Source organism: Crocuta crocuta, unplaced genomic scaffold, assembly GCF_008692635.1.
Source record: "Crocuta crocuta isolate KB4526 unplaced genomic scaffold, BGI_CrCroc_1.0 scaffold180, whole genome shotgun sequence".
In the NCBI taxonomy this organism is placed as follows: Eukaryota; Metazoa; Chordata; class Mammalia; order Carnivora; family Hyaenidae; genus Crocuta; species Crocuta crocuta.
The window spans coordinates 2,859,563-2,879,076 of NW_027527549.1; the positions used below are offsets into that span (position 1 = coordinate 2,859,563).

General features: G+C 44.6%; 1 protein-coding gene across 11 annotated transcripts in view; it reads left to right on the top strand.

Moving 5' to 3' along the window:
• The first annotated feature begins 1,790 nt into the window (after window positions 1–1,790).
• MAB21L3 (mab-21 like 3) overlaps window positions 1,791–19,514 on the top strand; it is a 37,328-nt gene continuing 19,604 nt past the window's right edge. The window contains exons 1-6 of one of the 11 annotated variants that reach the window (XM_077767161.1): window positions 1,791–1,927; window positions 2,223–2,361; window positions 6,684–6,804; window positions 11,911–12,005; window positions 18,763–18,930; window positions 19,041–19,130. In XM_077767161.1, the coding sequence (XP_077623287.1) occupies window positions 18,895–18,930; window positions 19,041–19,130 (126 nt within the window). In that variant the 5' untranslated portion in view covers window positions 1,791–1,927; window positions 2,223–2,361; window positions 6,684–6,804; window positions 11,911–12,005; window positions 18,763–18,894. Of the gene's footprint in view, window positions 1,928–2,222; window positions 2,362–6,683; window positions 6,805–9,110; window positions 9,132–10,170; window positions 10,510–10,767; window positions 11,175–11,759; window positions 12,006–18,762; window positions 18,931–19,040; window positions 19,131–19,514 lie in introns of those variants that run through there. The other 10 variants (XM_077767172.1, XM_077767188.1, XM_077767226.1 and 7 more) reach the window with 10 other exon arrangements.

A 19,514-nucleotide genomic window follows, 5' to 3' on the forward strand; every position in this document is an offset into this window, starting at 1 on the left:
TCTTAGTCTTGAATTCAGTATCTGTATAACCTCTCCAGACTAGTCAGCCATCTTCCAGATGGACTTCTCTGATCACGGCCCCTGACGGGGTGCTGGATGGTATCCCTGGCTTAAGATAGTCCCTCCCACCTTCCTTCCGGAGCACTTGCGTCCTCAGTGTGCGCTCAGCCTTCCTCTCCGTTATTCCCTGCAGCACTTTCTGGGTAGCCAGCCGGGCCAGGACCATCAGCACAGGGCTGACGACACCATCCTTTATACTTTGGCTTTGACTCTCCGTTACCTAAGGAAGGAGCCTATGGAATCAGTAGGATCTTTGCACTGTTGGCACCCAGCAGAGCACAAATGAGTTTGACTGTGTAGTCTCAAGATTCTTTTAAAATTTTTTAATGTTTATTTATTTTTTTGAGAGAGAGAGAGACCGTGCAAGCAGGGGAGGGTCAGAGAGAGAGGAAGACACAGAATCCGAAGCAGGCTCCAGGCTCTGAGCTGTCAGCACAGAGCCTGTTGTGGGGCTTGAACCCACAGTGAGATCATGACCTGAGCCGAAGTCAGATACTTAACCAGCTGAGCCACCCAGGCGCCCCTGAAGATTCTTTTAAAATTTCCCAGTGTACTTGCAAATATTTATGTCAGGCTCTTGCCCTTGAAATTGTATAGCTACCTTGAAAGATGGATGTGAATGGCAAAATGATTTATGAATGTTCTCTTACTGCCCCTGACCTACATATATTTTCATGGGGTTTTTATTCATATCTTTACTGCCTCAGCATGATACATCTTAATAAAGAAAATCGGCACAGAAATATGTACTTTACAGTTGTGCTAATAATATTTTCCTACTTTAAAACTTTTACAAAATTGAATCTGTTTTCTTTTTTTTTAATTTATTTTTTGAGAGACAGAGACAGAGAGTGAGATGGTGAGGGGTAGAGAGAGAGGGAGACACAGAATCCAAAGCAGGTCCAGGCTCTGAGCTGTCAGCACAGAGCACGATGCAGGGCTCGAACCCACGAACCGTGAGATCATGACCTGAGCCAAAGTCGAATTCTTCACCGGCTGAGCTGTTTTCTAATTATGCAGAATAATATTGGCAAAACTAGAACGCAAACATAAGGGCAGCATCAAGAGGTAAGTGTTTTAGGAGCACCTGGATGGCTCAGTCGGTTGGACTCTGACTCAGCTCAGGTTATAATCCATGGTTTGTGAGATGGTGCCCCTCATCAGGCTTCATGCTAAATGTGGAGCCTGCTTGGGATTCTGTCCCTCCCCTGCTTGCTCTCTCTCTCTCTCTCAAATAAAAATAAATTAAAAAATAAAGAAATGAGTATTTTTTATTTTAAATAGCATTTGTAGCATTTATACTTTTTTTCTGATTATAAATAATGTATGCTCATTGTAGAAAATGTATAAAACCAAATGCACACCAAAATAGCCCATAATCATTCCACCCTCCCAAAATAACAACTGTTGACTTCATTTCATATTTTTCTTCCCCCTTCTCCTTCCTCCTACATACTCTTCAAAAAATTCCAGGACACCTGGTCATTACAATGTATTATTATAAAAGGCCATTGTCCAAGGCAGTAATAGGACATATCCATGTCCAGAATGACCCTCTTGATCTTTCACTCATAATATTAGACTTAATTATGATTTCAGTCTGACTTGTTAGCCATCTCATTGTAAAGTTTAAAGCCATTGCTAGCATTTTGATAATCAGTATATGAGATCTAACAATGAGAGTTCAAAACTAACACTGCCGGTCATCTGGTCTCTGATTCCACCAGTAAGGAGCTTGGAAGTCGCCACACCACCCTAACAAGGAAAACGCTGAACAGACTAAAAAAAATCAACAACTCTTCCCGGATTCGTAGGATAGAACATGCCCCGGGCAGACCACCGCCCTCCAAATGGGAGAGACAGACAGGTGAGTACAGAGCTTCCCTGCTTAGCAGAGCAGAAGCCCAGCGAGAGGGGTAGGGACCCATGTCGGGTGGTGGGCACACTGCTGGGGGTGCAGTGCAGAGAACTCAGGGATAAAAACTCCGGGCGCCCAGTCAGGAGAGGCCTCCACAATTATCTCCAGGCTCTCTACCAGATCCTCGAAGTCATTACCAGAAAAAAATAATACCCTCGCGCTTCCTGTGGGGGAGGGAGGAGGAACCATTTTTAAATATACCCGAGCAATCTGTTCTTTCTGACTGGGAGCCCGCCTTTAGCAGAAATTTCAGGTGGACGATATTGTGATCAAACACTACATACACCACCGGGTGTCCACCACCACAAGTGCACTGCTTACCCGCCGTCCACCTGTTACCCCTCTCCCGCCGCCTCTGGTCACCATCGGTTTCTTCTCTACAGGTAAGAGTCTGTTTCTTGGTTTGTCTCTGTTTTCCCCCCTACGATCGTGTGTTTTGGTTCTTAAATTCCACATATGAGTGAGATCATATGCTATTTGTCTTTCTCTGACTGATTTATTTTGCTCAGCTTAATGCTCTCTAGCTCCATGTTGTTGCAAATGGCAAGATTTCATTCTTTTTCATGGTTGAATAATATTCCGTTGTGTATATATACCACATCTTCTTTAACCATTCATCAATCGTTGGACACTCAGGCAGCTTTGTATCTTGGCTATTATAAATAATGCTGCTATAAATGTAAGGGTGCCTGTATCCCTTTGAATTCGTATTTTTGTATTCTTCAGGTAAATGCCTAGTAGTACAATTACTGAATCGTACGGGTAGTTCTCTTTTTAAACTTTTGAGGATCCCCCACTGCTGTCTTCCAGATCGGCTGCACCAGTTTGCATTCCTAGCGACAGTGCAAGAGGTCTCCCCTTTCTCCACATCCTCACCAACATCTCTTGTTTCTTCTGTTGTTGATTGTAGCCCCATTCTGATAGGTGTAAAATGATATCTCGTCTTGATTTGTATTTTCCTGATGTCTTCTTTGGAGACATGTCTATTTATGTCTTCTACCCTATTGTTTTTGGGTATTGAGTTTTACAAGTTCTTTATATTTTTTGGATACTAACCCTGTATCAAATATGTCATTCACAAATATCTTCTCCCATTCCATAGGTTGCCTTTTAGTTTTATTGATTATTTCCTTTGCTGTGTAGAAGCTTTTTGATGAAGTCCCAGTAGTTCTTTTTTTTTTTTTTTTAAGTCTATTTGAGAGAGAGAGACAGTGCAAGCACAAACAGAGGAGGGACAGAGAGAGGGAGAGAGAAAGAGAGAGAGAGAATTCTAAATAGGCTCCATGCCATCAGTGTAGAGCCCGATGGGGGGCTTGATCCCACAAACCTGTGAGATCAAGACCTGAGCTGAAATCAAGAGTCAAATGCTTAACTGATTGAGCCACTCAGATGCCCCCAATAGTTTATTTTTACTTTTCTTTCCCCTCCTCAGGGGACCAATGCTATGGCTGATGTCAGAGAAATTACTGCCTGCGCTTTCTTTAAGGACTTCTATAATTTCCGGTCTTTAATCCATTTGAGTTTGTTTTTATGTATGGTAAAAGAGATTGGTCCTGTTTTATTCTTTTGCATGTCGCTGTCCAGTTTTTCCAACACTATTTGTTCAAGAGACTCTCTTTTTCCCATTAGATGCTCTTTCCTGCTTTGTGGAAGATTAATTGGCCATACAATGATGGGTTCACTTCTGGGTTTTCTATTCTGTTCTGTTGATCTACATATCTGTTTTTGTGCCAGTACCATACTTTTTGATGGCTACAGCCTTGTAATGAGTAACTTGAAGTCCGGAATTGTGATGTCTCCAGCTCTGCTTTTCTTTTTCAAGATTATTTTGGCTATTTGGGGTCTTTTGTGGTTCCATACAACATTTAAAATTGTTTGTTCTAGTTCTGTGAAAAACGCTGTTGATATTTTTTTTAATGTTTATTTATTTTTGAGAGAGAAAGAGAGCTGGGGAGGGGCAAAGAGAGAGGGAGGCACAGAATCTAAAACAGGCTCCAGGCTCCAAGCTGTCAGCACAGAGCCCAATGCAGGGCTTGGACTCACAAACCGTGAGATCATGACCTGAGCCGAAGTCAGACATTTAACTGATTGAGCCACCCAGGTGCACTGCTGTTGGTATTTTGATAAGGGTTACATTAAATGTGTAGATTGCTTTGGGTAGTATAGACATTTTAACAATATTTGTTAAAACTTTTATTTTTCTTATTAATTGAGTTAACAGAAAATGGTTTGTTCAGAATAATAGCAACGGCGTGTTCAATTATGTGTGCTTATGCAGATTGTATATATATTACTGCTTATGTATTCTTATGTACAAGTAAAATGAGTGATAGCAATGACACGGGGGACAGATGGGGTGGGAGGAAGGAGTTAGGATCATTTTATTATTGTAACATACTCATACTACCCACAAAGTGGTATCGTGTTACTTGAAAGTAGACTTGAAGTAGTTGTAAAACCCTCAGTCGACAACCAAAAGATTAAAAAAATCAGCAAATCAGATTCAACAACACTGATGATACAACACTCTTTGGGTGATAATGAACTTTGGGTGATAATGAGGTTCATCAGCTGTGCAAATGTACTACTCTGGTGGCAGATGTCGGTAATGGGGGAGGCTGTGCATGTGCGGGAGGTGCGGAAACATGGGAACTTTCTGTCCCTTCCTCTCAATTTTTCTGTGAACCAAAAACTGCGTTACAAAAAGGTTTTTTTTTTAAGGCATTATTCAATTACTTTACAAAATACTTTTTTTTTTTTCAATAAAATAACACAGAATATATTATGAGGAATCTGGTAACTTGATTTTATCTTCATTACAACCAATATCATTGGGTTTCTTTATTTTAAAATTATCCATGGTGGGGAGCCTGGGCAGCTCAGTCATTGAGTGTCTGACTCTTGGTTTGGGCTCAGGTCATGACCTCACAGTTTGTGAGATCGAGCCCCACATCCAGTTCTGTGCTGACGGTGTGGAGCCTGCTTGGGATTCTCTCTCTCGCTCGCTCTCTGCCCCTCCCCTGCTCTCTTACATGCACACACTCTCAAAAAATTTTTTAAAAATTATCTGTGTAACACTTTTGTGGTGAAAAGTTCTATGAATTTTAACACATATATGGATTCCTAAACACCTCACCAACATTGGGATCTGGAACAATTCCTCCCTCCCCAAAGTTCCCTCAGCCATCTGCTTATAGTCACATCCTCACCTCACCCCAAACACCCTGGCAACCATTGATCTGATCTCCACCATTATAGCTTGATCTCTTTTCGAGAACTTTTGGGAGTGCCAAATAAATGCAATCCTACGGTATGTCACCTTTTGGTATTGGGTTCCCTCACTCGGCGTTGTGTCTTTAAGATTCATCTGCGTCATGTGTATCAATAGTTTGTTCCTTTCTACATGGTCTACGTAGTGGTCTACGGTGTGGAGGTGCCACACCGTACTTGTCCAGTCACCTGTTGAAGAGCTTTGGGGTGGTATCCAGCTTTTGACTATCACAAATAAAATTGCTATAAATGTCCATGTACAAGTTTTTGTATAAACCCCAAGTTTTCATTTCCCTAGGCTATAAACCTAACAGTGGGATTGTTGGGGGTCAAAATGATATTTTACTGTGTGAGAAATTACCAGATCATTTTCCAGGCTAACTGTACCATTGCCCATTCCATCAGAAATGTATGGAGTTGTAGTTGCCCTGTGTACTTGTCAGCACTTGGTATTGTCAGTCCTTTTTTAGTCATCCAAATATGTATGTGAGTAATGGTATCTTAATGTATTTTAATTTGTATACTTCCGATAGTTGATGATATTGGTTGTCTTTTCATGTGCTTATTTGTCATCTTTATATGCTCTTTGGTGAAGCGTATGTTCTAGTCCCTTTCCCATTTTTTAATTGTGTTATTTGCATTCTTACTATTGAGTTTGAGAACCCTTTGTATATTCTTACATAAGTCCACTGTGGGATAGGTAGTTTTCAGATATATTCACCTGAACCACAGCTTGTCTCTTCATTCTCTTATCTTTAGAAGAACAAAAGTTTTTAAATTTGATGAAGGCTAGTTTATTGTTTTTATGGATCAGCTATTTAGTGTCATTTCTAAGATCTCTTTGCTTAACTCCTTGTCGCAATGATTCATCCTATGTTTCTTCTAAATCCTTTATTATTTTATGTTTATCATTTTGACATATGATCTATTTTGGGTTAATCTTTCTTTATGCAAGGCGTGGGCTTTTTATTAAGGTTTCTTTCTTTCCTTACGGATGACTTCTTGTTTCAATATCCATTAGTTGAAAAGAATTATCTTTCCTCCACTGAATGGTGTTTATGCTTTCTGTCAAGGATCAAATGGCTGTATTTATATAAATCTATCTCTGGAGTTTCTGTTTTGTTCCATTCATCTCTGTGTCTATATATCTTCCCTCTGGGTCTCTTTCAGCTAAAAAACAACCACAACCACCACAACAAAAACCCAGGAATATTGTCATGTGTCATGAGCAATAGAGGGTGGCTGGGGGAAAGGCAGTCCATTATGTGTTCAGGAGCCATCGATTCCTCCCTATTAACTATTTCCTGCCACCTCTGATGTCGGACATCATGGACACTGAGCCAAACAGATCGACAAAATTACCAGTTAATTTCCCGGTGTAACCACTTAATAAAAACCAAATGTCTTCTTTCTTAAATTCTTTCCTCACTCTCAGCATGTTCCTCGTGGTGTCAGCTGAAAAATATGCCAGCCTCCCATGACCCAGAGCAGAGGGAAGGGAGTTGTACCCTGACTTAAGGAAAAGTTTCAAGTGAAACTGCAACTCTGCTTACCAGGTAGGGAGATCCAAAAATGGAAACACTTTTTACTATTTAATTTGAAAATAAAGCGTCATCTCTGCCACAGCAGGAATTTCATTACATCAACAACTGGTCTCTGTTAGAAAGAAGTTTCTGGGTTGCCTTTCAGCATGGGCCCTTTGAATGAGGAAAATCCGGAATGACATTCCAGTGCACAGATATGTAGATGGATGGACACAGATGGACGGAAACAGTTCTAGATAGACTCCTTTCCTTTCTCCTAGCCCAACTGGGATCATTTAATACACACTAGTGTGTAACTAAAATAGGTCATCTTTGCTTCATGGAAATCTGGTGTTGACAACACTAATTATTTCTCTTTTTTTGAGGTTCTTTAGTTATTTGAGTGTGTGTGAGAGAGAGAGAACAAGTGGAGGAGGTGCAGAGGGAGGGAGGGAGTGACAGACTCCCAAGCAGGCTCCACACTTGTCAGCACAAAGCCCAATGAGAGGCTCAAACCCACAAACCTGCGAGACCATGACCTGAGCTGAAAGCAAGAGTCGGATGCTTAGCTGACTGAGCTGCCCAGGAGCCCCTCATTATTTCTCTTGATCCCAGGTGATACACATGGTAGAGTCATTGGTTGGTGGAAAGCAGAGGTATGTTGTCACCCTTCAGGCTGATGTTGGAGGACTTTTCCTCTTTCTGGATGTATTCGGATAATAATTGCAGCTAAGAAATAACGTACTCTTCATTGACATGGCCAGATGGGGCCATGACTTTTACAAAGACGCATGGGTGTTTGGATTCTGAGATCCACACACAACAAATGATTGGGCAGCTTTCCAGCAGGTCCTGACAGCTTGAGGCTGTGAAGAGCAGCTTCCTTCAGGTGCAAACATATCTTATCCTCCTGCTCTGGCCTTGCTGAGTTGAAGTCAGCTTTTATTTATTTTTTCAACTTTCTATCTTTTCTTTATTGGTGAAGGTGCTTATTTTATCAGATCAAATTCTTTAAAATTTTTCTTCCTTTTCAATGTCATGAGAAACTATAAATTTGATGCATTGTACTTACCTTGATAAAATGGTTTTTATTTTTATTTAATACAATTTACTGTCAAATTGGCTTCCATACAACATCCAGGGCTCATCCCAACAAGTGCCCTCCTCAACCATCATCCATTTTCCCCTCTCCCCCACTCCCCCTTTCACCCTTAGTTTGTAAGGTCGTTGCCTGGGGCACCTGCGTGGCTCGGTCGGTCGGTTAAATGCTTGACTCTTGGTTTTGGCTCAGGTCATGATCTCACAGTTTCTGAGTCTGAACCCCACATTGGGGTCTGTGCTGATGGTGCAGAGCCTGCTTGAGATTCTCTCTCCCTCTCTCTCTGCCCTTCCCCGCTTTCTCTCTCTTTCTCTCACTCAAAATAAATAAACTAACTAAATAAATAAATGAGTCATTATCTGATTCCCTTTCTACTTTTGTTCATTGTGTTCCCAAGTGAACCAAAGAGCATTTATTCATTATTTACCTTTTACTTTTCTCACGTTATCTTATGCCTATGGGTAGGACGGGATTAGACTGAAGAATGAGGAAAGAGGCACCCTCACGTATTCATTTATTTATTCAGGCATGCATTCATTCATTCTGCAGATGTTTTTTGAGTACCTACTCTACGCCACGTACTTTGCCTTCAAGGAGCATACAGAGCAGCAAGTGACAGATATAAGTAAACCAGCAATTGGTCCAGAAGCACCACATATGGTTCCCTACTCAGCCTGGAGAACCAGAGAAGGTCTGCATGAGTTGGCATAGTGAAGTGGGGAGGAGATAGGGAGGAATATGCAAGCAGAGAGCACTACCTACGTAAGGGCCAGAGAAGATGTCAAGGAGTTGTTTTAGGGGACTGCAGTGATGCTGTAAGCATGCAGGGATGGGTTTTATATTGTCCAGTATTTGATAGTACAGTGTTATTTAAACACACACACACACACACACACACACGTCCTCACTATATAGGGAATATATTCTTGAGTCCATCATGGGCCCCACCCCTCTCCATTTTTCTACTCTATCCTGATTTATTTTATTAACTGCCCAACTCATGTAGGCATTCGACTTTGGGATCTTCTACCTCTGAACCTAGACAAAGATCAAGTTCAAACTCTCTCGGTTGCTATTTCTGGTATGACAGAAAAGGAGACTAGCATTTTGATGGAACCATGAAGACCAACCCAATGAAAGATCTTACCTGTAAGATAAGACCAGGATGACGACTCGCATCCTTTAAAAGAAGGGGTCCCCTCCCCAGCAAAGAAAATGGAGTATGAAAACAAATATTTATTGAGATCCTACCATGTGCCAGGTACTATGCTAAATTCTTTTATATCAGGCCTTTCTATAAAAGATGAGAGTAATTTGAAAGATCAGAGGTGCATGTATGAAATTAAACTTATAATTTATAAAGTGATCTTACGTGTCTCCAAATATCTCATATATGAGAATGTCACTTTCATGTTTAGTGCAATCAAATAATCAACTGTTGAGGGGCAGTTATGTGTTAGGGACTGGACCCCAGTGCAGATACAGAACAGACAGAATCAGTCACTGCCTTCTTCACTGCTGGGGACTTCCTCACAGCATGGACAGTTGTCTCCGTCTGGTCCTTTGAGCAGATTTAAGTCACCCTGGAATTAAGGGAATTTTTGAAAGAGTAAGTCAGAGTTTGTAACCTTGATGAACTGTTAAAATCTGTATATGTAAGACTGATTTGGATCAAGCCAGCCTTCCTCCTTGGAATGAGAACCCCAGCCACTAGGTAAATCAGTAGCAAACGCCTCTGCTGGTGAATTGGGGGTGACATTATCTCCCAAGGGCTTGCATATGGATGGTTTAGGGTTTCGAGTACCTTGTGAAACTGACTTGAAAACATAATTTCTTGGTCCTCACAATAGAACTTGGGCCAAAGCCGGTTTACGTGTTCATGCTTGCCTTTGGTATGAGTCATGAGAAATGAGGATATATATTTCCTGAGAAAGGAGGAGAATCTGAATCCCTCTCTATGGCCCAACAAAGTGCCTTAGGCAGACTGTTGCTCAATAAATATTTGCTAATCCAAAAGCCACATAGCCAGAGATTTTTATCTACAAAGAAAGGTCCTCGAGTCAGAGGCCTTGCCCCGTGGGACTGCCCTATCTACTGTACCCTTTGCCCGTGAGGAACTATATGAGGGAGCCAGGCACTGGTTGTGTTTCTAGAACTCCTATTTGGCAGGTAGAGCGCCCAGGTAGAATGAGAATGTAGTAAGCCGCCCTGAGCGCAGACTTCTTCCTTCTCCCAGGCTCTGGAGTTGGCCTGCTGGTTGATGTCCCTGTGCCCATCTGGGAAGCATCACTGAGCCCTAGCGACAGGAGAATGACAGTCTTGATAATTCAATCAGTGGCAGTGCTGGGCCACCGAGGGAGGGCAGCCCCAGGCACCGAATGAGACAAGTTTGGGCATCTGATGACCTGCCTCTGGGGGAAACTTAGAGCTGTAGGCAAGCCCCACCAAAGGAATCGGAATTCCGAGTTAATGATTACAGTGAAGCCAAAGTAAGGACAAAAACAGGAGCTCGTGGGAAACAGGAGGGCTTTGGTGAAACTGAAAACGAGGTGGAGAGAGACTCCCGCACTGTAGGACATTTGGGGAGAGAGGCTCAGGTCCTGTTGGCGAAAAACTGAGTTTGGACTGACCGACCAGTGGTAAGCCAAGGGAAGAAGGTTCTGAAATACTCCGGAGCATTTGAAATCATGGGAAGGAAACTCTGGGTTACAGATAGAAGAAAATGGAAAGTCAAGGCAGTTTGGGGGCGGGGTAGCTTTGCAACATTTACGTAGACTATTTCGATTTGCTATAGTGTTTCACAGAAGAGATACACAGCCTCTATAGAGGCTGGTGTGAACGCTGAGATTTATGAGGTGGGTGGAGCAGGGAGCTGGCGCGGCCCAGATGTGCTCAGACCCAGCAGAGTGCAGAGATATGCAAACGCTGTGGCAGCGGGCAGCCAGGTAGCCCAGGCACCCAACAGTTGCTGAGCGCTCCGAGGTGGGTCTGGAAAGACTGTTTGCTCAGCAGGGAGCTGGGTTCCCCGAAGCTCTCTGATTTCTTCAGATTATCTGATAGCAGTCTCTGATGTTTACCAGTTTCAGGGAGATCAGGCCACTGTGAATTTTTTTTTTTCTGTAATAAAACTAGCCCCAGCCGGCCAGACTGGGAACTTACTGCCTGAGCTGCTTTCCAACATGGTTTTGCTGGCAAAACTAGACAAGAATGTTTCCTCGACTCTCAAGGGGCCTGTTTACACTGACTTTATTTTTACTGCCAGCTTTCAAGTGAGAAGAGGGAGATTATATTTAAAGGTCAGCAGGTGAGCAAAAAGATCCTGGTCCTGCCTTTCCTGGGCATGCCTGTGTGTGTGTGTGTGTGTGTGTGTGTGCACGCGCGCTCTCACGCGTGCACCTCTATGTTTCTGCGCCCATGCGCTCGCATGCATGTGCTTTTCCACATGCAAATTATTGTGCCCCAATCTGGTTGATGAGACCTGATTGCTTGTCTGTAGGCGTAATGACGGTGCCTGCCACTTGTTTGGCAGTTCCCTATTTGTTTATTGTAAAGAAGGTAAATCAGTCTGTGGGATTTTCTGGATTGGAGGGCAAGGAATATTTACTGTCAACAGGATAAGAACAAGGAGATATAAGATACTGGGCGGCGGGGTGCATCCGGTTTCAGGACAAGAGCAGAAAGAGGCGGGGAAGAAGCCAAGTCCAGCATTTCTATCTTGAATGGAACTTTTTTAAGTGTTCGCCTGGGACATGCAACTTGGAAAACTGCCCTTGGGTCAAAGCGCTCGTCAATAGATCTAAGTCGAGTCAAATGAGGTCGAACTCCAATTCAGTGTCAATTTCATCAGCCCTCCTCTCTAAATTCCTTTCTAAAAATGCTTTCCCAAAAGATGACATGCGAAGGCTCCCAATTCCAACATGAGAGCTGGAGGGAAGAATTGGGAAGGGAAGTCACTGGTCCGTGTACACATTGCCAAAGAAATTCAGCACCTAGACCAACGTTCCTCGGAAACTAACTTGCACCTGTTGTCCTCCTTTGAGTGACGGACCACAGCATTGCTGCTCTACTAACAGTCGACCAAGAAACCATGAAGTCCCCGTCCACAGGAGACTTGGAAGACTATCTCCTGAGTAAGGTAAGGACAGGTGCTGGTCTCTACCACGCACCCCACCTCATCCCTGCCGCCCCACCAACCTAGATTCTGACAGATTTAAGGCTGCTTCCAAAGATACATAACATGCTGTTTAGGAATCAAGACCTTCACCTATAAAAGTGTTTAGGGACTTGCCTTGTGTCAGAGGCCCATTGGGTCCAGAAGGTGGAACAGAAAGAGAACGTGGCTTGGAACTCCAGCTCTATCACCGGCACTTGGTACAGTGACGCACAAGGCACTTGACCTGCTTGAGCCTCCGCTTTCTTCTCTGTATAATGGGGCTGATACTAGGGGCTTAGTGGGATCACTGAGAAAAGAGTAAGTGAAGTTAAGAATGCCTTTTGGAAACTGTACAACTGCTAGATTTAAAAATGTATATCATACGTTGAGTGCACATCAATTAAAAATTCATTGAATTTCTTCTGGAGAGAGCCACAGACTCTTAGAGTGTTAGAACTGGAAGGGACCTTAAATATTATCTAACTTAATTAAGGCTTTCCATTTACAGACGAAGCTATTACGGCACAGAGCCACCCGTAAAACTAAAACATGAAAACTAAGGGTACGGACTTGACTACGATTAGGGACGTGCTTTCATAGATAAACAAGGCAGAGTTCATGATCACAGTGATAAGGAAAGTTGATTTCTTAGGCAAAACCGTTTAAAGAAATAAATAGGGGAAACTTACATTGATGAAAATTATAGCAGACGAAGTGATTTCCCACTATTTCTCCTTTTGGGGGCTATTAGAAACAGAAGGGGTTGGGGCCAACGTTTTCCCAGGGTCCTATGTTTTCTGAAAGAGAAAAGTCCAAGCGTGTTAGCCTGGCATCCCAGTAATGCTTTATCTTTCCACTCTCTGCTTCTCTGCAGCTCCAACAGCAGAATTTCTAAACAATGCTCTGCACGTTGAATCTAGCCTGTGCATGTGTTTTCTTTGGCCTACAGAGTAGTTTCAAATGTTTTCATGTTTGTTACAAACATTTCATAAGAGCAGGATTTTTGCACAGAAATCCAGATTTCCATCTTCTCAGGGAAAAAGAAAGCATCAAGGTACCTGGCGATCACAGGCCCCGTGGGCTGGGGCTGAGTGCCTGTTCCACATGGTGTGTGCTCACAGGTTCCCCTGGGTGTGACACCTGCCTCCCTCAGCTGTCCTGCTCATGACCCCCTCTGTCCCTGTGGGTGTTTGAGTTGGTCACACCTGCCCCACAGGTACTGTGCCTTGAGAATGTCTAAGGTCCCAGCTTGGCCATCGATTGTATATCGACTTTTGACACCTTTCCTATTATTATCTTGGGTGGCAACATAACTATGACCTCGTTTTATTCTCTAGAAGTTTCTGGAGGGGAGAATCGTGTCTTGGATATCTTCCTTCCCCTTGCCATTCAAACAGTATCTTTGCACATAATGTGGTCAGAATATCTTTAGGACTCATTGAGGATAATACAAGAATAACGTAAAAGGTACCAGCAGGTTGGAGCCTGTGTAGTATCTCATTTAATCTGCCACCAACCATGTGGCATGTACATACTAGTTGCATTTTTTTACGGAGGAGGAAATGGGCTCCTGTGGATTAAGTCACTCTTTTTTTACTCCAAAGTCATATTTGCTCTGCTAAACCCCTCTATATCTCCATAAACACACACTGAGCACCTGCTTTGTGCAAAACATGGTGCCCAAAACATAGGCCCAGGATGTGGCCTGCTCAATGAGAGGGATGTCGTGTTTTGGGTATCTTTTTCTTGTTTTTAATTTTTCTAATGTTTATGCAGTTTTGAGAGAGAGAGAGAGAGCAACAGGGCGTGAGTGGGAGAGGGACAGAGAGAGAGAGGGAGACATAGAATCTGAAGCAGGCTCCAGGCTCTGAACTGTCAGCACAGAGCTCGACACGGGGCTCAAACCCATGAACTATGAATGAGATCATGACCTGAGCCGAAGTCGGATGCTTAACCGACTGAGCCACCCAGGTGCCCTAACGTTTATTCATTTTTGAGAGACAGAGAGAGACAGAGTGTGAGTGGGGGGAGGGACAGAGTGAGAGGGAGACACAGAATCCAAAGCAGCTCCAGGCTCTGAGCTGTCAGCACAGAGCCCAACACAGGTCTCAAACCCACGAACCGTGAAATCACTACCTGAGCCAGTCGGACGCTTACCCAACTGAACCACCCAGGCACCCGCATCTCCATCTTTTTAGATTATTAACCCCTGGAGGACAGATATGGTGCTTGTCCTGTTTTATAAAAAAACAAAAAACAAAAAACAAAAACCCTGATCATTGGATTTAATGCAATTCCAGAATTAAAAGTCTGACTTCCTGATGTCTGGAAGGAAGTTCTCAGCCCTTTACCCCCTGGTGCACTTTTATCGTAAGTGACAGTCACACCGGCCACACGCTCATGGCTGTGGCCGGCCCTGTGTGACATTCCTGGCATGCTACTTGACACCGCCCCTCTATCTCTCTCAAGGAAGCATGTCGGAATGCAAGTGAGTCAGATGGTGTTATTATAGGGAATAACCTTGCATTCTCACTAATTTATGTTTGAAACAGTAAATTGTGAGCGGGAGCTATTAATAGAAGCAGATGATGTGTGGGACAACAGCGGGCCGGTGCTGTGGTTGGGGGGGAGGAAAGCGGGACGGGGAGCGGGACAGGGGTGTGTACGTGTGTGTGGACACGTACGGGTGCCCTGGAAACCCGGAAGTCCGCAAAAACGTGCTAGACTCTCAAGGAGCGCCTCCAAGGACTCTTTTTGCATAAACTCTGCTTAATTAGAGAAACTGAATCTGCAAGCTAACAAGCATGGCATCATTTTCTGGGGTCAGTGTGACGGAAGGGAGGATTAGATGACCTAACCATATCTACCGTCACATGTCTGACTAATTTCACCCCACTTCATTTCTGCTTGTGCTGTGTTCCATCCACAAATGCAGCCTTTTTAAAAAGAAAAGCATCCCTTTTTTCACTGACCTAATTGTCAGAGAAGGTGAGTGAAACTCACACAGGCACTGAGTTGGTAAGTTTGGATTGAATGTGCCTTGATTCCTTCTTCTTAAATTACTGTGTTTCCCCTCCCCGCTTTGCATGTGTTTCAAAGCCATACCAGGAAATCGATCTGGTGACAAGGCTCCTTTAAGGCTACAACTGGTACTTCCTGAAGCCGGGCAGGCACTGAAGGGATTGTGGGGCTGGGCTGGGCACCATCTCAGGTCTCCGTGGTGGCGCCCCCTTCTTTCCCTAGGATCCCTCCCTGTAAAGCCGCCTCAGCCCTGTTCCGTGCTGTTCCACACCCTAAAATGGAATCTTGACCCTCACTAGGCTGTGGTCAGGACAGCTGGAGGGGTTTCTGGGCCGTGATTGACAGGAGGCCAGTGACAGGTGGGTTGTGGGACGGAGCCTGGGGAACCTTTGGCGTAAATCGCTGCTGGGGCTGCTGGAGAGAACACGTGGTCCATAGAGGAGGGTGGGTCACAACCAACTGCGGCCAGAGACATGGCGGGGAGGGGCAGCCCATTGTCACCCGTGGGATCGAGGCCCCTGCTGTGTTGCCCTGGTGTGCCAGGGGACACCAGATGGTCAGCCATGCCCAAATAAATGGAGACTTTGAACTTGTTATTTCACGACCTTGACTGGGAGGGCGTGGTTAGGTTCAGAAAGAGGACAGAGGCAGGTATTTCTTTTGGAGGGTCTACTTGAGGGTCCGGTGCAATGGGAGGGAAAGAGCAGCGAGGGAACCTGGATGTTGGGGCTAGCGCGACTGCGGACCGCCAGCATGACATTAGGACCACCTGCTGCTCCAGCCTACTATCACTTGACACCAGGCAAGGCAATTTCTGAGGTTTCTTCCATTCTAAGGTCCCGAGTCAAAACCACAGCAGAAGTGAGGGGTAAAGGAAATCAAAATCAGAATTTGTGGCTCTAAGCCCAGAAGAGTGTGCCCTTCTGATTTTCGGCTTCAGAAATCAAGGCAGGTCGTAAAGATGTTTAATGAGCAAGAGATGACAGGTGCCTCCCAGAGAGTGTGTGAACTGCCTAGTTCTGCCCGGTAAGAAAATTCCACCATCAAGCGAGGGCATAGTTTGTAGAAGAGATTCGCAGTGGAGAACTGTGTCCAGTAGGCTACTCATCACGTGTGTGTACGTGCATGCGCACGCACACACTTTTCCTCTCAAGCTTTTAACGTTATTTGACTGTCAATACAGTGATGACTCTTTCATTTGTTTATCAGCTCGGGAAACAAAATGTACAGGTGTGTAGAGAGTCACCACTCTGTTACTGACATTTATTCTATGAAGTCACATCGGTGGACTTGGAGGCTGTGGGGCTGAGCCTTAGTCCTCAACGGAGTCTAAGAAATTAGCCATTTGAGAATACTATTTCCCAACAACTCTGGCTGCGGTGTTCTATTTAGTTAGCCTTGTATTACTTTCTCCCGCTATTCCTGATCAGACTTCTGGTCCCTGAACTTGTCCAGTGTTCCCTAATCTGTGAAATGGCTTTGTCCACTCTCTTCCCCCGGCTGGAATACGTGGCCCACCGTGGAAACCCTCCCTTGTTCCTTTATCCTTTTCCAGATCTTGCTCAGCAAGCCCTAATCTTTGCACCTCCATGGTTACCTTTGGAGGGCCGCAGTGTGGAGATCATCTTACAACGGAGTCCTCTTGTACCTCACAGCCTCATGGACCCCCCATAGCTGAATCTTAGGACTCCCTGGTAATCTTCACATGCTGGAAGAGCCTCATTCCTTAGAGATGTGATCTACAAAGTCTGTCACCCCAAAGTCCCCTATGTTCCCTTCTCCACCTTACAGCATGTTGCCTTGTATCCTACGCTATAAAGAAAATTGTCACCAGACAAGAAATCTCTCCCATTCCTGTGCTCCCTACCCTTTTATCTGTGTTTGCATCTGTCTTTCTTTCCTTCTGATGCACCAAGGTAAAGTGCTCACCGGGTTCCTGGATTTGCAAGACCCTCTGGCTGGGAAATCCTTACTCTGTGGTTTCATTCTCTGCTGTCTCTTCCTTCTGGCTCCTTCCTTGCTGTGTTTAGACATGTTCAAACCTGTGTGTCATTTTGAAACAAAAAAAACCAAAACCTGTTGGCATCCTGTTTTGTTTTTCCCCTCCCCTGGCCAGACTTTCTGGAAGAGTTGCTTACTCACCTCCCACTTACTCGTAACCCACTTCAATCCAGCTTAATGCCCACCCCTTCCTCGAACACACCGACCCTATTCCAGTTGCCAAGCATGATGCACATTTCTCGAGCCCTGTCTTACTCAGCCACTCACTGTTGACTTTGTTATTAAAATTCTCCTTCCTTTATTCTCAAGACCTCTTGCTGCTCCTTCTCCCATTTCACCTCCTCCTCCAGGGCAATCCCTTCTCCAACAATACAGGAAATCTTATAGTTCCTCCCTTGTGCTCCTCATACTAGATGTCTGCCATTTTCTCTTTCTAGAACAACCTTCAGGCCCTTCTATTTCTAGCTAACTTCCTCATCTTTCAAGAGACAACTCCTCTACACTATGCCTCCCAGAAGGGCCCCCAGCCTCCAATGCTAGATGAAATTAGTTACTCATAGTAACTAGTTACCCATACCCATATAGTTACCCAGAGTAACCAGTACAAACTTCCACCCAGCACTAGATCACCGTGACTTTAATTTCCAGTTTATTTGTCTTGCTTTGTCTGTAAACCTCTTGACACGTACGCACAGAACCTGGCATAAAGCGTTCAACAAAATGGGTCAAGTGGAGTTGAATCCCAACACAAAGAATTTCTACACTGAGAAGGACCCTTCATCATGGGCTGCTAAACACATTCTCCTTTATTTTTGGCCTGGCAAAGATATGCCCCCTCTGTGACCACATTTTCTCTTCCCCTTGGACTCTCTGGACAATGCAGACTCTTGATACTTGACAAATGCTCAAGGCGGGTGCCCTGGGTCCCTTCTCCCATGATGAATGTAGTGGGAAAGGAATTCGGAGAGCAGGGGGTGGCTGCTGGTGGCAAGAAGATGGTATCCAAAGCCTGTATAGACATGATCATCATATCTAAGGTCAGACAAGATACCTGGGTTTTGAAAAGACTATTTCATGTGTATCATGTATTTCCAGTGGGATTATACGCTCCTTAAGATCAGGGGCCCCGTCTTATGTTTCTTGTTACTCCCATCTGGAGGGTATTAGTTTTTCAAAGACAGTCCCCTGTGTAGGGATACGTACCTTTAAAACAGGCGTCGGGCTTCCGACTAGAAGCCATCTTCCCCGTTGTACCCAGGGGCACCCTACACGTCCCAATCATGGCACCCACACTTCTCTTCAGTACTGACACCTGCCTTCCCCACCACCGGCAGCCACGGCTAGGTCTGTGTTGTCCACTGCTGTGCCCCAGCATGTCACAGAGTGCCCGGAACACAGAGGTGCTACATAAATGTTTATTAGTGAACTAACTTTATAAAGGATCTACTTTATACATGTAACATACAACATGGATGCACGTGAACACTTGTGCCCTATGTCCATATGTGGTTGTTGGGTTTGTGGGTGGGAAGTATGAGGTCCTGGGTGATGGGGCTCACTGATGACTTAGTTTGGAAAAGCAGCTAGAAATCTCTTTTACTTGGACTTCTTTTCTTGGCCAGTTTATGGGACTCTTCAGCTCCTCGAGAATACATAGAAATAGCCATTATACAAAACTGGGAGGGATATAAAGATTCATGGTGAACGTTGTGTTTAGGTATATCGAATATTTCTTCCGGTCAGTTCCTGGAAAGGCTCAGCAGCCCCTCGAGGGGGACACTCGTCAAGGAGCCAGCCTATAGGTGCTGCCTGAGCAACAGAACAGAGCCCTCCATTTCAGAAAACCCTTATGGACTCTTCCCATTTCTCCTTCTCTTGGATCTTTGTAAGTTTTCTGGAATTTACTAAAAGTTCCTTTGTGTTCCCCACAAACATCTATTTCCTTAACTTTAAGTATCTGTGAAGGTATGTATCTTTGGTTTTCAACTTTCTTAGGGCAGTTCTGATTTGGGGGAACTTGCAGTGTGGAGTCTGAAGGAACATAAACACGTGCCTTTTCTTATGAGTCTAGTAGCAAAAGGAGGGGTGAGTACCGGGACGAGGAGAGCCGTCCTTTATGGCCAACGTAAGCTGGAAACCGTCTGCAGCATGATTATAAGCGTTGAGCTGCTTCATCTTTGCCAACCTGGACAGCAACCTTTCTACCCCGTTTTATAGCCTCACCGTGGCACACAAAGTCCTGTGGGATGGCCTGGGGGGATGGCCTGGTCCGGCCAGCCTTTCCAAATTCATCCCCTGTCACAGTCCTTTCTCTTTCCCAGGCTCCAACCACAGGGGCCTCATTGCCAGTCCTTGAGTCTTGCCAAGCATGCTCCCGCTTTAGGGGCCCTGGGATTGGTTTCCCTCACTGCTGATGGGGCTCAATCAGATGTCTCCTCCTTAGAGGAGCCCTCCCTGGCCAACTGATCT